General features: G+C 53.8%; 8 protein-coding genes across 8 annotated transcripts; 4 read left to right on the forward strand and 4 right to left on the reverse strand.

Annotated features, from left to right (window-relative positions):
- Window positions 1-729: 729 nt before the first annotated feature.
- Window positions 730-1572, forward strand: GLRG_06527 (uncharacterized protein; the record flags this gene model as incomplete). Its single annotated transcript, XM_008097212.1, has 1 exon — window positions 730-1572. The coding sequence occupies one exon, from the start codon at window positions 730-732 to the stop codon at window positions 1570-1572; it is 843 nt and encodes a 280-aa protein (XP_008095403.1).
- Window positions 1573-1899: 327 nt separating this feature from the next.
- GLRG_06528 (uncharacterized protein) lies at window positions 1900-2973 on the reverse strand (the record flags this gene model as incomplete). The annotated part of the gene is made up of 1 exon (XM_008097213.1): window positions 1900-2973. One exon carries the CDS (start codon window positions 2971-2973, stop codon window positions 1900-1902), a length of 1074 nt encoding a protein of 357 aa, XP_008095404.1.
- A 520-nt stretch (window positions 2974-3493) lies between these two features.
- GLRG_06529 (uncharacterized protein) lies at window positions 3494-4366 on the forward strand (the record flags this gene model as incomplete). Its single annotated transcript, XM_008097214.1, has 3 exons — window positions 3494-3751; window positions 3810-3986; window positions 4040-4366. 3 exons carry the CDS (start codon window positions 3494-3496, stop codon window positions 4364-4366), a joined length of 762 nt encoding a protein of 253 aa, XP_008095405.1.
- A 392-nt stretch (window positions 4367-4758) lies between these two features.
- GLRG_06530 (uncharacterized protein) lies at window positions 4759-4935 on the reverse strand (the record flags this gene model as incomplete). The annotated part of the gene is made up of 1 exon (XM_008097215.1): window positions 4759-4935. The coding sequence occupies one exon, from the start codon at window positions 4933-4935 to the stop codon at window positions 4759-4761; it is 177 nt and encodes a 58-aa protein (XP_008095406.1).
- Window positions 4936-6142: 1207 nt separating this feature from the next.
- GLRG_06531 (SPOC domain-containing protein) lies at window positions 6143-8677 on the reverse strand (the record flags this gene model as incomplete). The annotated part of the gene is made up of 2 exons (XM_008097216.1): window positions 6143-8014; window positions 8102-8677. 2 exons carry the CDS (start codon window positions 8675-8677, stop codon window positions 6143-6145), a joined length of 2448 nt encoding a protein of 815 aa, XP_008095407.1.
- Window positions 8678-9821: 1144 nt separating this feature from the next.
- On the forward strand, window positions 9822-10779 carry GLRG_06532 (proteasome A-type and B-type; the record flags this gene model as incomplete). The annotated part of the gene is made up of 4 exons (XM_008097217.1): window positions 9822-9845; window positions 9926-10110; window positions 10169-10587; window positions 10652-10779. 4 exons carry the CDS (start codon window positions 9822-9824, stop codon window positions 10777-10779), a joined length of 756 nt encoding a protein of 251 aa, XP_008095408.1.
- A 307-nt stretch (window positions 10780-11086) lies between these two features.
- GLRG_06533 (PAP2 superfamily protein) lies at window positions 11087-12202 on the reverse strand (the record flags this gene model as incomplete). The annotated part of the gene is made up of 4 exons (XM_008097218.1): window positions 11087-11784; window positions 11842-11935; window positions 11993-12049; window positions 12131-12202. The coding sequence occupies 4 exons, from the start codon at window positions 12200-12202 to the stop codon at window positions 11087-11089; spliced, it is 921 nt and encodes a 306-aa protein (XP_008095409.1).
- Window positions 12203-12728: 526 nt separating this feature from the next.
- On the forward strand, window positions 12729-14459 carry GLRG_06534 (WW domain-containing protein; the record flags this gene model as incomplete). The annotated part of the gene is made up of 1 exon (XM_008097219.1): window positions 12729-14459. One exon carries the CDS (start codon window positions 12729-12731, stop codon window positions 14457-14459), a length of 1731 nt encoding a protein of 576 aa, XP_008095410.1.
- Window position 14460: the final 1 nt, after the last annotated feature.

Consider the following 14460-nt stretch of genomic DNA (forward strand, 5'->3'; position numbering starts at 1 on the left):
TCTCTGTAGTACTGCAGCTGATGATCGCATCATGCAGTCCTGGCTTTGTTGCGTCGAGTTCTCTCACTTGTCAGCCGAATCATCTTACTAGTGGGAGAGTTGAAGCTGTGTCTCCCTTTGGACACGGGCTTCAATATTAGACCCTGTGTTGCTCCTTTTCCTCTTCTTTTCTCCCTGATCCCTAGAAACGGTCGATGCTGCAGACTATTGACCCAGAGACCCCCTTAGAATCACTAATGTCAACAGTCCACTGCCATTATTCCTTCCGTTCCCCTCTTGTTTTTTTTTTTCTTTTTTTCTTTTTTTTTTTTTTAGTTGCTGAACATCCAAGCGGATCAAGGGCCTTGGACTGGGCGAGATAATGTAACCTAACTCCCTATGGACCTTCGCAACGTGGGAAGTCTCCGGTGTTCCATGCCCTTTCTGGAGTATATTGTGCCCCGTGGAGCAATAGGTCGCAATACAGGGAAATAGCATTCCTTCAGTGATGGCACAGGCAGCATCGCGAAGCCTTCTTTGACTCCCTACACTTGCAAGATCAGTCGGGTTGGAAATCTATATAAAGCCGTGTTTTTTGTTTACCAAAATCTCCATTCGTAGGATCATCACGCATCACTCAAGCTTGGATTTGAAGAGATATCCAGCAGTCAGCAGCTTCCACCCCCAACTCTTCAATAACTATCACTCCGCCTATCTATATCACTCACTTGTCCTCTACCACAATTCACAATGGTTCTCCATGTCAAATGGCAGGTTCTGGCCGTCCTCTCCTGGACATCACTCTCTCAAGCTCGCCCTGACAGCCTGAAAGGCCGTACGCCTCCCGTCTCAAACACATGCGCCTGTTTGCCTGTACCGGACGGCACACCAAGCGTTTCCACCAAGACTGAGACCATTTATGAGACTGTCCATCAGAGTGTCTCCGTGACTAGGCAGATCATCACTGCAACTGTTACGATGACTCAGGCACCAGTGGTCGTGACTGAGACAGTCCGCGCTACAGAGTCTTATGGCGAACAAGTGACTGTTACTTGCACCGAGGTCATCACCGAAGGTCCCGATGGCTCCGTGACCACCTTGACCAAGCCTCCTGGAGGTGACTGGTCCTCGGAAACGAAGACGAGTACCTCCATGGGCGGCTCCGAGACTCAGTCGCCTCACCACAGCGACGATAGCGAGGCTACCCAGGCAAATAGCGGATCCGCCACAGGTACTCGTACTGATTCCGGTGACGGCAAGCCTACCCACTCGTCCGGCGGAGACAGCGGCGACCACGGCACCGAATCCAAGCCGACTTCAGCCCATCACTGCAAACACTGGGACGGGACCAAGTGTGTCAAGCCGACGGTTGCACCCGATCCCACCGCCATTACTTCCACCGCGGTGGCAACGACCACAGTCAAGGGCACGACAATCGAAAGCGCCCTGCCCACCTATTTAGATTGCTCCGTCTCGGTGGCTCTTGTCACCGTCTACAATACTATCACAGCGACCGTCTACCAAAGCGGTGCCTTGCCCGCGACAAGTTTGGTTCATTCACCTCGCGCGCCAACGGCGGCCGCGGCACAATAATACGTTCGTTCCAGTGGAGTCTCGAATATATGTGACATAGGGACGGTTATCTCAGAGGGAGCACATATCTCTCCCCTAATATGGAGGGTCATGATGAAAAGTAATGTTTACTAGAGTTAGAGAGGATTTCAATAATTGACAACCATTCGTCGAAAAGCTGTTATGAAAGGAGGTGGCTAAAACAGAAGCACGTCTTTGGACGTCGTATTATGAACTCGAAGTGAAAGTTGTAAGTTACAATAGTTATACACCACAAAGACGTCTATTTGCCACTGATGACCAGTATGCATACTTCAGTAGAGGGACGGCAGCATGCGAGACGCGCCGTCATGACCGATAGCGGAAGCCCATAAAGTCATCTTCATCTTCGTCCTCATCCTCATCCTCGTCCTCCTCACGGACCGCTTCTATGTTCTCCTTTCCAGTAGCTTCAGCAGCCTTGCTGATGAGTTTATCAGCAGGCGCGGCGGCGCCCGCATCGCTCTGTCTCCTCAATGCCTCACGTTTCTCCTTCAACTTTCGAACTCGGGCTTCGAGCTCCTCCATATCCTCAAACTCCGTCTCTAAAGCCCTTGTAGCTTCCTCCTTCTCATCCATGAGGTCCTTCTCGGCAGCAAGACGCCTCTTCTCTTGTTCTTCTTCTTCGGTCTTCGCCGCCGCCGCGGTCTCCTCCGCCGTCATGGCCGGGGCAGCAATCACGGCATCTTCCGAGTATGGCGCCGTGGCTGCTGCAATATCTGCTTCAAAGGCCGCCCACTCGTCTTCATCCACCTGAACTCCATTCGACCCAGCTTTCGACCTTGCGCCATTCTCTTGTGCAGGTGGTGCTGCTGCAATCGCGCTTCCCAACGTCGGCTCCTGCGGAATCAGCGGCGAGGGACCGACTGGCTGCACCAAGGGTGTTGAGTTCGAAGATGCCCCGTCCTTGTACGCTGGCGTATGAGGCCGCGAGGGAATCTGGATCTCGACGCCTTGAACAGGTGTTGTCGACGTCCGACGATTCAGCGGCGGCGGTGTGAGAGTCAGTTCCTTGGAGTCTCGATCCGACTCGCCGAGGGACAATCGTGCAGGCCTGCTCATATTGGTCTTGCTTCGCTTCTTCCGTACAGAATCTGCCGTATCCTCTTCTTCCATATCCTCATCCGAGTCATGCTTCCGCTTGTTCGACGGCGCACTATCTGCGGCTGCCAAACCGTCCGTGTCGGCGAATGCTTTCTGTACAGCTTTGAGTTTTGTCGCGTGTCCCGAACTGCGGACATGGCAGTCCCAAAGTGATTCGGTCTTGATTGGCTCGTGGCAGAGGGTGCAAAGAAGCTTGCCCGCATCCGAGTAGGCAGCATGAGGGTGCTCGATTCGTCTGGCAGCGCGCTGCTGACGGAGGAGTGATCGGACGTCGGCCATGGTGGGTGTTGATGCGTCTTCGCGACACCAGCTTGTATGCGACTTCGTCTCCAAGGCTCTTGGATATCGTGGTTACAGTCAATGGCTTGTCGGTGTTGAAGAATTCAAAGGGGATGAAGTCATTCGTTTGCTCAAGATTGCGGCAAGCAACCGACGCGACCGACCCAGCGCAGCTGTCAGCTGGAGAGTGGAGGTAGGGCACTGACGCCAGTCCGGATTCGGAACAGCGGGGCTGTGAAGGAATTACTGCCCCCGCAAGGTACCCCGGGAGTGGCTTCCAGTATTGGTAGACGGTTGCTCACCACCGAACGCGCTGAAGTCAAGTTGGCGGCCTTCAAGGTCGTCTGCACCTGTACGAATTGCTACGTCCAACATTGCACCGGCAATCCCCATAACCTTTACCTCTGCAAAGACACGAAATTTCTCTCCCACAGAATTACGCGAACACACGCTGGATGATGGCTACTTTGCCTTACTGAGAAACTCGACACAACTATCTTCTGCCACCGAAATCGCCAACATGGCTGACAACCCAGAGGAGCCATCGCATAACGCGCTGTCTTCAACCTTTCCCAACCCGCCTCCGTTTTGGAGGCAGTTCACGCCCGAAAACCTATCCCGCATCGAAGAGCTTCGCAAAGCCCAGGCCGACAAAGATGGTATCGCAGTCAAGGACCTGACCGTCCGCCTACCAGATATTCCCGAAGATCTCATGCACCTTCAACCGCCAGCCGAACCAGCAACAGGCACTTGGAGAGTCCTCGGAGGAAACTACACTGTACGTTGCTTACAACGGCGGTAATCTCAAATCATGGGTAGACTGACAGTCTGCGCAGCTCGACGACAAGCTTCCCTCTTTAGAGGAGGGCGAAATCCAACGACTGGCGCCGGCGCACTCGGACGAAAAGGACGGTAAACCCATCGACCGGGCATTCGAGCTCAAGAAGATGGCCAAGTCTCTTCTCTTGAACTTCCTGGAGCTTGTCAGCGTCATGGCAACGGTGCCGGACGACGTGAGCGCACTCTTCCGTTCCCAACCCCGTATCTTCACGCTGACTCTTAATAGGGCGCTGCCAAAATCCAAGACCTGCGCATTCTCCTAATTAACTTCCATCATCTTCTCAACGAATACCGACCTCATCAAGCTCGCGAATCGGCCATCGCTCTGATGCAATCGAACCTCGACCGCACAAGGGCAGAAACAGCAGCCATCCGAGCCCAGGTGGACAAGGCGAAGCGGGTCCTGGAGGGCCTTGGCAGCATCGAGACGCCCAAGGCACCAGAAAACATCACGTCAGCCGTTGATGGCGAACTGACCGCCAAAGATGTGGAGGCCTTCAGCAGGGCGAGAGAGCAGGAGGTGTGGGCGGATGCGGACGTGTTGTTTCTCTAGCGGGGAGATGGTGACGAGTTGCCCGTTACTACGCTGCTAGAGGCCATGATTCGGTGCCCTTTCCCACTTGACGACGATGTAGAAGAGATGTTCCGGCGTTGGGAAGAGAACCAGTGAGAGTTGCAAGCATAGATACCCAGTTTCAACAAAAAGAACAAGGATCAGGCGACATCGGAGGACAGTGGTTAAAAATCCCGAGTTGACTTAACGAGATATATGATATAGAACGGCCAAAAAAGCAAATCATGAGTTCATGCTCGGCTGGCTGATGCCTGCGTGTTGTCCAAAAGTTGTATACGGCAGTAAAATCCTCTCACTACACCTCCGACGACACTAGCTTCCTTCCAGACTGTTTACTTCGCCGTGTCTTGCATTGTTCCTGAATTACCGTCTTACATGACGGTGCAAGGGATGGGGATGCAGCAGCACTCATACCCATCGCACTCGATGCACTTTGTCTTGCCGCCCGTGGCCTCGGCGGGCTTGACGATGCTGTCGACGATGGAAGTGGCGGCGCTGCCGGGACCGTTGCGGTTGACGAGACCGGAAGAAGCTGGGCCGCAAGCCATTGCGATTCTTGTTGTCGGTGTCTTTCGGGGGAGTCTGCGACGCTACTGTCAGTTCTTGTCTCCATGGACGAGGTCAAGTGACGTCACGCCAGAGGCTAGACCTACGGTCGGTGTTAATCGGAGATGGATTTCTCACAATTGAGGAACCAAATATTGTTAACGTGTTTGTCTGTCTTCTGGGCTGGTGAAGTAGTGGGCGAAGCTCTGATGAAGAAGTAGTTTCCAAATCGTAGGTATTCGAACAATCATTCCAATCTCTGTCCCCCAAAGAAAAAGCGGTCCGGACCCTGTCTCAGCCCGGCTTTAAATGAAGCGCCACCCCCCATTCAATGCTTGAACTTTCTCCAAGGTCCCGTGTTTCTAATTCCAGGAGAGTTGTCGTCATGGCGAGGTGGGGCAACTGCACACTCAACAACCCCCGGTTGTTGTGGCCGGATGGGATTCGTCGAATGGGGGGCTGGGCAGAACTCAGCAAACGGGAGGTAGGAGGTCGCACTTGGCAGCACCGGGCCTGGCTGTGGCGCACCCAGCACGAGCAGGTCAGTCTTCTACACGTGTACGGGCATCTCAAAATACCAACCTAGGTAGATACTATTAAGCAGTTTACAGTTGCTGGTCATTGCCACTCTCCGTTTCAGCATTCATGCGGGTCGAATAGGATGTCACAACATCTTCAAAGCTAGATGTACCTCCGCATTAGGTAGATTTTGAGCCATGGTGAGATGTACAGCACTGTACGGTATTCTGCAGTCACAATTATAACCACTTATGACCCAACTTACTCTACCCGTCTGTGAGAGATCCTGGTCCATCATAATGCCGAGATCGATCAAAATGCAATGTTCTAAGAGATTTGAGGCCGACTTTGACCGATTCCAGTCGCAACATTGGCATATCTTCCTTTTACGCACGATTAGAGTTGCCAACTTGGCCTTCAAGTAACAACGTCTCACAAAGCAAGTGTGTGTATGCTCAAAGGACACTAGTCGATAGTGCCTGATCCGATTCAAGCTAGATAACAAACTCCATAGTAGATCCCAACGCGCAATGGCTAAACCCCTCCTATCTGGGAACGGTATCTTCATCTTTCAACCCGAGAACATCTGTGGGAAAGAAGTAAAAGAATCCCACGAACTGTTATATACCACGAATCAGAGCCTATGTGCTTCACCAACCTGACTTTCATCCCTCTTGCATCCCAAGACTATCATGCTGACGGCGCCACGCCTTGGGAACTCTGAGGAGCCGTTGTCGGAGGGCCATCACCAGACTTACCATCAACTGATGGCTGCTTCTCCAACAGTTGGCTGAGGTACGTCAGATCGTCCCTTGCGCGAGGATCCCTCTCCAGAATGCCCCGAATAACGTCCCATTCCGTCCGTGACATTTGATAGGCTTGTGGTAAGAGGAATTTTACCGTGGGACTGTTGATCAACGGACCTAGCACCTCCTGTGCAAGGACTTGGCCTTGTTCCTGACGTTGTTGTTTCTCAGTCTCAGGGCCGCGATTAGCTACATAGCCCGAAGGAGGCTGGTTTGGCGGCACGACCTGGTGTGCCCCCTGTGTTGGGTGCTCCGGCGGTACGTAGCCGTTGTTGCCGAAAGGAGCCTGGCCCGGTTGCTGAAATGAACCCTGGCCAACAGTGGGCGAGAATGCTGGCCCGGAGACTGAGGGATGTCTGGAAGGGAAACCCGCTTGCGTAGGAGTTGGCGTGTTAGCGATGGGAGATTGAGAGGCGGCTCCGCCAAGCTGAGGTTGCCTGAGAGTGTTTCGATACACAAAAACGGCCAGGAGCATGGGCTCTGTTCTCTTCTGGGGTACGAGGTTGTCGGAAAAATTGAGCATGAACTCGGGCACGTTGCCCTCCCCAGGGGGGACGGGTACAAGGTATGTGTCCCTTACGTTGCCAACGCCCTTGTCCCCAACGACGGCATACCGCTTCTTGGAGACGAAGTAATCGAATAGGGATTGAAACTCGCGCCGAGAGCCTTCAGATGTCGGCGATACTGCCACGACGACAATATCAGTCTGGTCAGCATATCGCAAGCCGCAGAGATATTCTATAGCTTTCTGTTCATCTATGCGTCCTGCTACAGCGAGCCTCTTCGGAATCAGACTGGTCCAAGGCAAGCCAATGGTGTTTGACAAGTTGGCCCCGCCAACGAACTTGGCTGACGCTGGGAAATCAGCAATCGAGCTCATAACCAGATGGCCACGCCAAACCACGTCCGGATCCGTCTCGTCTGTGGGCGAGTAAGGCGGGGAATCCGTTTCTTCTTGAAGAAGCCGGTCCACATCAAGGTCGACGCCGGGTCCATGGACTGGAGCCGATGGCCGGCGGTTGTGGGCGCTCGTAGGCGACTTGACAGTTGCGTACACTTTGTTGATATCAAAATCGGGATGCTTGGGCGAATGTCGAGCTCCGTGGGTATCGATATGTAGTCCCAGATGGGCTGAAAGCTCACCTGAATTTTCGGAATTTGGTTCGCCCCCCTCTCGCCCACTAGGTCGTCGAGCAAAGGTTCTTCCATCATCATTTTGTTGGAAAGAATCGCTCTCGACAATTTCCTCGCCCTTGTGCGTTCTGCGGACACGCGGGGCGTCGTCGGTAATTAGGATGGACTGTTTCTCCGAGATGGCCTTCAGATGAGCATTGGCCTCTTGTCTCTCCTTGGTAGCCAGCTCGTCGGCGGTCATGGTAGCAAGCATCAGCGGTGAAAGAGTGCGCTTCAACAGTCGCTTGGTCAAATCGCCGTTCATCCTCATGTTTGCATACAAGATCCTTGCTTGCGCAGCATACTGGCTTCGATCTGGGTGTGCATCGTGAACTGCGCGTTCAATTTCGAGAGCTAAGCGCTCCGCTTTCGCCGCCGCAGTTGTGTCCTTCGGAAGAGTAACGCTCTTATCCTTGACGGCGACAGTGAGAATGCCAGTGATGGCCTTTTGTAGAAGTTGTGCAGGGCCCTTGCGATCTTCTTGCAGATCCGTGACCTTGGCATCTAGGTCGGCCGGCGCAGTGTAGCCGACGATGGGGGACGGTTCAGGCTCCGATACTTTGCGCTGTTTGGGCGCTGGTGTCTGGAATAGTTATGTCAGCGATGGCTAGTCAGACGTTGAGGGATAATATCTTGCCTTGGCATCCTTCTCGAGAGTGTCCTCTCGTACCTTGCGCTTGCCCGTCGCTGCCTTGGAGGCGCCGCCGTCCTTCTTGTCCTTTTTCTCCTTGTTTTCCGAGGGAGCTGGAGAGTCTTCGGCTTTGTTGCTTCGCGTGTCTTGCGACAAGTCTTCCTTGGGGTCGCTCGCACGCTTCCCACCTCTGCCACCCTTCTTCTTCTTCTTCTTCTTCTCATTTTGTTCCTCCTCGTAGACCTTGCGGCGCGTTTCCCATGGACGTTCACCTTGCGCCATGGCAGAAAGGAGCTCCTTGTGATCCTGAGGAGCACATTGCTCGCAATAGTAGTTCTTAGGGAGGTCTTCCGTAAAGACGCTCATGCCCATACAAACGTTGTGTTGCCATGCTGTGCACTTATCGCAGGCGATCCAAGGCTCTTCCGAGTCGCCGTCCTGTTCCGTGGCACCGCAAACACAGCGTATAATCTCTTCTTCAGGCTCTTCCTCTTGCTTCTTCTTCCTCCCTCGCTTTTTGGGCGGTTCGATCGGTTGGTCGTCGAAGGCTTTGGTGTGTTGGCCCTTGGTCGCGCGTACCGAGCGGCGAGGTTCCGGCTCTCCTGCGCGAAGCATGTTAATTCAATCTTGCCATGTGACACCCTAGCTGCGCCTATGATGCTTTGGTAGGGAAGAGAGCAGCAGCACTTGGCTAGCTGCGGGGCAGCGCAACTGTGGTTGCGACACTTACCAGACATGCTTGCTTCGTTGCTTTGCTGGGTTGGCGAGCGGGCGAGAAGATATCAAACGCCTCCCTTTGGTGGGCAGGAGCGCGAGGGCGTGGACCTTGGAGGAGGTATGGATTCTAGGCGTCGATACAGGAACTGATGTCTTCTTTCTCCTTCTCTCAGACATGCATTGGTTTTTTTACGGCAGAGCAGAAAAAAAAGGACTAAAATATGTGACCCATCCAGTACGCGCGCGACACAAACTCAATAGGAAGAGTGGAGTCTACGCGGGTTTCCTCCCAAATTGTCCGTCCTAGCAAAATCCAGCTCCAGTTAGAAATGAAAGCCGTCGCGTCGTGTGGTTTGCGACAACGGGAACAAGGTCGAATGAATTTGGAGCGGTCCTCGCGTGCCGCTTTTTGGTTGTGTGTGGGAGAGAGAGCGGGAGGAAGCTTGCGCAAAGGTGGAGGTGATGCGAGTGGGTTGCGGTGCGATGCTGTGCGATAAAACGGCGCGAGGTTGGTGGGAGAATGCCGAACCGCCTCCACTCTCAGCCGCCGTTATGTAAGCTTGGGAAACCGCTGTCTTGGGCCTCGCGCTCGGTGAATGGTGCACCGTGCACGGTGGGAGGTGGGGGAGTGCATGTTTTGGCCTTGGTGCCTGGAAGAGATCGGTGAGGCACTAATCGGCAAGCCACAGCAGACAAGCTGGACAGGGAGATGAGGTAAGCATCATTGGCGCTAAGACGCTTCCGGCAAAAGCTCGGGCCAGAATCTCCCTCTCTCTCTACCTCAGACCCGGCTGCTCGCTCCTGCTCTAGGTACCAGGCTGGCTGGAGGAGCAGGCGCAACGAGCTAACGCGTGCATCATTGCCTGGAGCTTCAACAAGCTGCACCCTAAAGTTACAGTCTTCCCTGCAATCGCCGCCAAACAGACCATCCTGCTGCACCGCACACATCTCTCTGTTGTCGCTTTGCAAATCCGACATCACCACCGCAATCGATTCATTAGATCAAGGTAACTGACTTTCGATTGCCGATTGCTCGCCCGCCATGTCTCGCAGATACGATTCCCGCGTAAGGTCCCTCCCCGCTCTTCCCTTGCACTGCATCCTGCTCCCGCCAAGCCAGGGCACCAAGCTCACACTCCACGCCAGACAACAATCTTCTCGCCCGAGGGCCGTCTCTATCAAGTGGAATATGCACTCGAGGCCATCTCTCACGCCGGAACTGCGATCGGCATCCTTGCCAAGGACGGCATCGTCCTGGCCGCCGAGCGAAAGGTGACATCGAAGCTCTTGGAGCAAGACACCTCAGCCGAGAAGCTTTACATCGTCAACGAGTAGGCCCCCGTGGTTTAGTGAGGTTGGAAATGGTTAAAGACGCTGACATGTTTCTAGCAACATGCTTGCTGCTGTCGCAGGTATGACGGCCGATGCCAACATTCTCATTAACTACGCACGCCAGGCTGCTCAAAGATATCTCCTCACCTACAACGAAGACATCCCATGCGAGCAACTCGTCCGGCGACTGTGCGATCTGAAGCAGGGCTACACACAACACGGAGGTCTGAGACCCTTTGGTGTCTCCTTCATCTACGCTGGCTGGGATCCCCGCAGGCAGTTCCAGCTCTACCAGAGCAACCCCTCGGGCAACTACGGTGGATGGAAAGCGACGGCTGTTGGTGCGAACAGAGCCAGCGCGGAGAGCTTGTTGAAGCAGGACTACAAGGAGGACTGTACTCTGAAGGAGGCTTGCGGCATGGCGGTCAAGGTTCTCAGCAAGACCATGGACTCAACGAAGCTGAGCGCAGAGAAGCGTACGTCGTCTCGCATATAGATCCACTGACTAATGTTCAGGATCCCGCTAACTGAATACCACAGTCGAGTTCGCCACGGTTGGCCAAACGAGTGACGGCAAGATCTACCACAGACTCTGGACTGCAGAGGAGATCAAGGAGCTTCTCAAGGAGCACGACTTGGCGAAGGACGAGTCCACGGAAGACAAATAATGGCATGGATGGAACTTAAAACATGAATAGGGCGTGATGATTGCCCCCAACCTTGATGTACCAATAGAATTGATGCCCCAAACCCTCTTGCCAAGATGCATATGCGAAGCCCTGGTATTCTGGACACTAATGTGACAAGTAATGAGAGATACGATAACAGACACGGAAATTAATAGTAGTAAAATAAGAAAGTACACAAAAAGCATAGAAACAGGGCGGCGGTGGGTTAGCCTTACAGAAGCGAACGGCGGTGACGATGGCTGATTCTGTTGATTCGGACCCTATAAAGTACCCTACTCTTTGGTGATTAGTGTCTCTGGCTACTTAGCTGGGTCATCTCATAGCCTACGTCGGTCCGCGAGTCTCCGGCCTCCTCGTCTCGCAGTCGATTCCATCCAGCCTTGGGGTCCGATCCCGGGTGAGGGTGAGGCTCGTGGCACTCTCTAGCGGTCAATTTGGGCCAATGTCTTCGGTAGCTCCAGTACGCGACAAGGTAGCCCAACAGCGACCCTATACTAACGTCGTACACGTCGTGCCTATAGTCCTCGCAGCGACTGATGGCAATCAATGCAGCCCCAAGTAGTGGCAGGAGACAAATCAGCGCTTTGCTCAGGTCACGACCTCCACTGTTGTGTCGAAAAATGTGCAACTGTCCAGCGAAGAAAAGGCTCAGGAAGCCAAGGCCGGCAAAGGAGAAGGACGAGTGGCCAGAAGGAAAAGACCGCCACCCATCGTGGAGAAGGTGATGGCCCGTCTCGGTGCAAACATCGATAGTGACGAGAACATTAGGCTTCGTGCCAGCGACTGGCTTGCATCGAGCCAACAAGTCGGGTCGCGGGCGCCCGACTGCGTTCTTGACCAGGTCTGTGATGAAGGAGGACATGACGATTGCGATGGCGAAAGACAGATATGTGACTTCATGCTTGTGAGGCGAAGCTTTAGTAACAACGTTATAAGCAACAAGTACCCCAAGTGGCAAGAAGAGAGCATAGACGATGTTCATATCTAGAGGGCTCTGTCAGTCCGATCTCGCCGTCTCTAAAGCTGGCGAGTTCAACTTACACACAGGCACACGCTCAACTTCCGCATGGGGGTACGAGATGTGGAGATCATTGATGAAGAACATGCGGTGGAAGGGTTCAATGAAAGCCAGCATCTAGAAAACCAAGTCAATACGGCGACCCTAGCTACCTTTCGATTGATAGAAACTTACCGTCATCCATCCCGCAAGGAGAATGATGAACCCCAAATAGTCTGGTGCATGGGTCCTCTGTAGATGTGCCTCGTCAGATGGCGGCCTCATGCCCCCCGTTCACGTAGATAGGTATGATGACCGAAAAAGCTACGTTACCTTCCAGAACCTGGAGAATGCGGACGCAGCAGCATTTCCACTCGAACTGCTGTCCAGGCGACTTGGAGCCATGATGAGAAGTCACCGTCTACGAGCCGCGCGAAAGACGCTCTCAAACATAGGACAACTTATTGCTGCGGCAATTGAAGCTGGAAGAGCTGCAGCGGATGTCCTAGGCACCGTCAAAGCGCGCAAGAATCGATAATGAGAGTTATGGGCTCGAGAGACAAGCGCCAAAAACAATTGAGTGTCACTTGATCAAAATGCAGATCTCCTGACCAACTGTCGCTAGGTACCCAGGTAGGTAAGGAGTACTAGCTGGAGTTGGTACAGCTTCCGAGGGGGTTGCTATTATTGATGTATGTGGCGTTTTGATTGGGAGGTTCGAATTGAATAGCTGCCGCTGCTGAAGTGCAAAGGTGCTGGCTGCTCCGGGGAAGCTACTCTGTTATCTTATCGGATACCCGAAGTTTCCCCGGTCTGCGTCAATCCAATCGATGCTGATCGCCTCTAATTGTTATCAATATTCCCTTTCGTTTTCCTACACAACCCGGGCAAACCGAGTTGCGAATATCCCGATCGCGCCCACTTACCCAGCATGTTGAGGTCGACCTACAAGCCTTCCGCAAATACTGCGGCTCCTCCACCCCTGCTTCCTGGATGGACGGAGCACGATGCGCCGAGTGGTCACAAATATTACTACAACGCCGAGACCAAGGAGTCAACATATACGAGACCGAGTGCGCCCGACGTCAATGCTGCCCAAGGGCCTGCACCGGGATCGGTCTCGGCAAGCTTCTTTCAATACCAGACCATTCCCCAGCTTTCTGACCCAAACGTTGCGAACGCATACCTGGCACAGCTCAACGCACAAAATCAACCACCTGCGCAGCGTGGAGGTTTCGGCCATGGAGGCAGGGGAGGCAGAGACGGACGCCCGCGTCCTGAGCCTATTGACAAGCCCAAGGCAAAGGCCGCGATCCCCGGATGCGAGCCATGGATCCTTGTCGACACCAAATATGGACGCCGCTTCGTCTATAATCCCGAGAAGAATGCCAGTTACTGGCGCATTCCTGACAAGCTAAAAGCTGGTATCTTGGAGTTGGACCAAGCCCGAATTCGCGAAAAGGCCGGCATCAAGGATACCCCGACAGAGGAAGAAGGAGGAAAGGACACAGCACCCACGGCTCGGCCGAGGCCGCAGCAGGAGGCACTAGCGGCGCCGAGTTATGACGACAATGACGACAGTTCAGAGTACGAAGAGGTCGAAGTCACGGATGACGAGGCTGAAGGAGGGGATGATCAGGACGGAGAGGACGGACACACCTCCAAGCGCCAGCGCACGGAAGATGCAGCAGATGATGCGCCAGTGGAGTTCAGCGAGGCGGACATTGCATTCCAGCTCCAAGCAATGGGCGAAGCATACGGGCTTGACCCCGGAGAATACGATGACGGAAACATGGACGAGTGGCCAGAAGGGGCAGAGGGAGTGGAATTTTCACAGGAAGATGCCGCCGCACTCTTCAGGGACCTACTCGACGACTTCAATATCAACCCGTACAGCTCGTGGGAGAAGCTGATTGAGGACGGCCACATCATTGAAGACCCCAGGTACACGCTGCTCAACACCATGAAAGCACGAAAGGATACTTGGCAAGAATGGTCCAAGGACAAGATCAGAGAGCTGAAGGAACTTCGGGCCAAAGAAGAGAAGAAGGACCCCCGGATACCATACATGATGTTACTGCAGGAAAAGGCCTCGCCCAAGCTTTTTTGGCAAGAGTTCAAGAGGAAATTCAGGAAAGAACCGGCCATGGCGGATCCCTACGTCAAGGACAAGGACCGTGAGAAGTGGTACCGGGAGCACATTAACCGTCTCAAGATGCCCCAAGCAACGCTCAAGTCCGATCTCGCCACGCTTCTGAGGTCACTGCCACTCTCAGCACTGAACAATAAGACGAACCTATCACGTCTGCCGCCGCAGCTTCTGGTTGACATCAGATACATTTCACTGCCACCACAAGTGAGAGATCCCATGATCGAGGCGTATATACAAACCCTGGGACCGCCGCCTGAGGCTGAAGGCACCGATGAAGAGGATGAGGCAACACTCAAGGCTAGGGAAGCCAGGGAACGGAGAGAAAAGGCGCTGCGGGAACATGAGGATAAGGTTGCGGAACAAAAGAGAAGACAGCAACGAAGTCTTGAGATGGGACGGGCCAGGCTTCGGGAGGGAGAGCGCGAGATCGAGCAAGCGATGCAGGTCGGCAAGCGTGGTCTGCAAAGCCAACTTGCGAGTGCCCGGAGCAACGATCAACCTAATATCTGAA

This window comes from Colletotrichum graminicola (assembly GCF_000149035.1).
Source record: "Colletotrichum graminicola M1.001 genomic scaffold supercont1.25, whole genome shotgun sequence".
In the NCBI taxonomy this organism is placed as follows: Eukaryota; Fungi; Ascomycota; class Sordariomycetes; order Glomerellales; family Glomerellaceae; genus Colletotrichum; species Colletotrichum graminicola.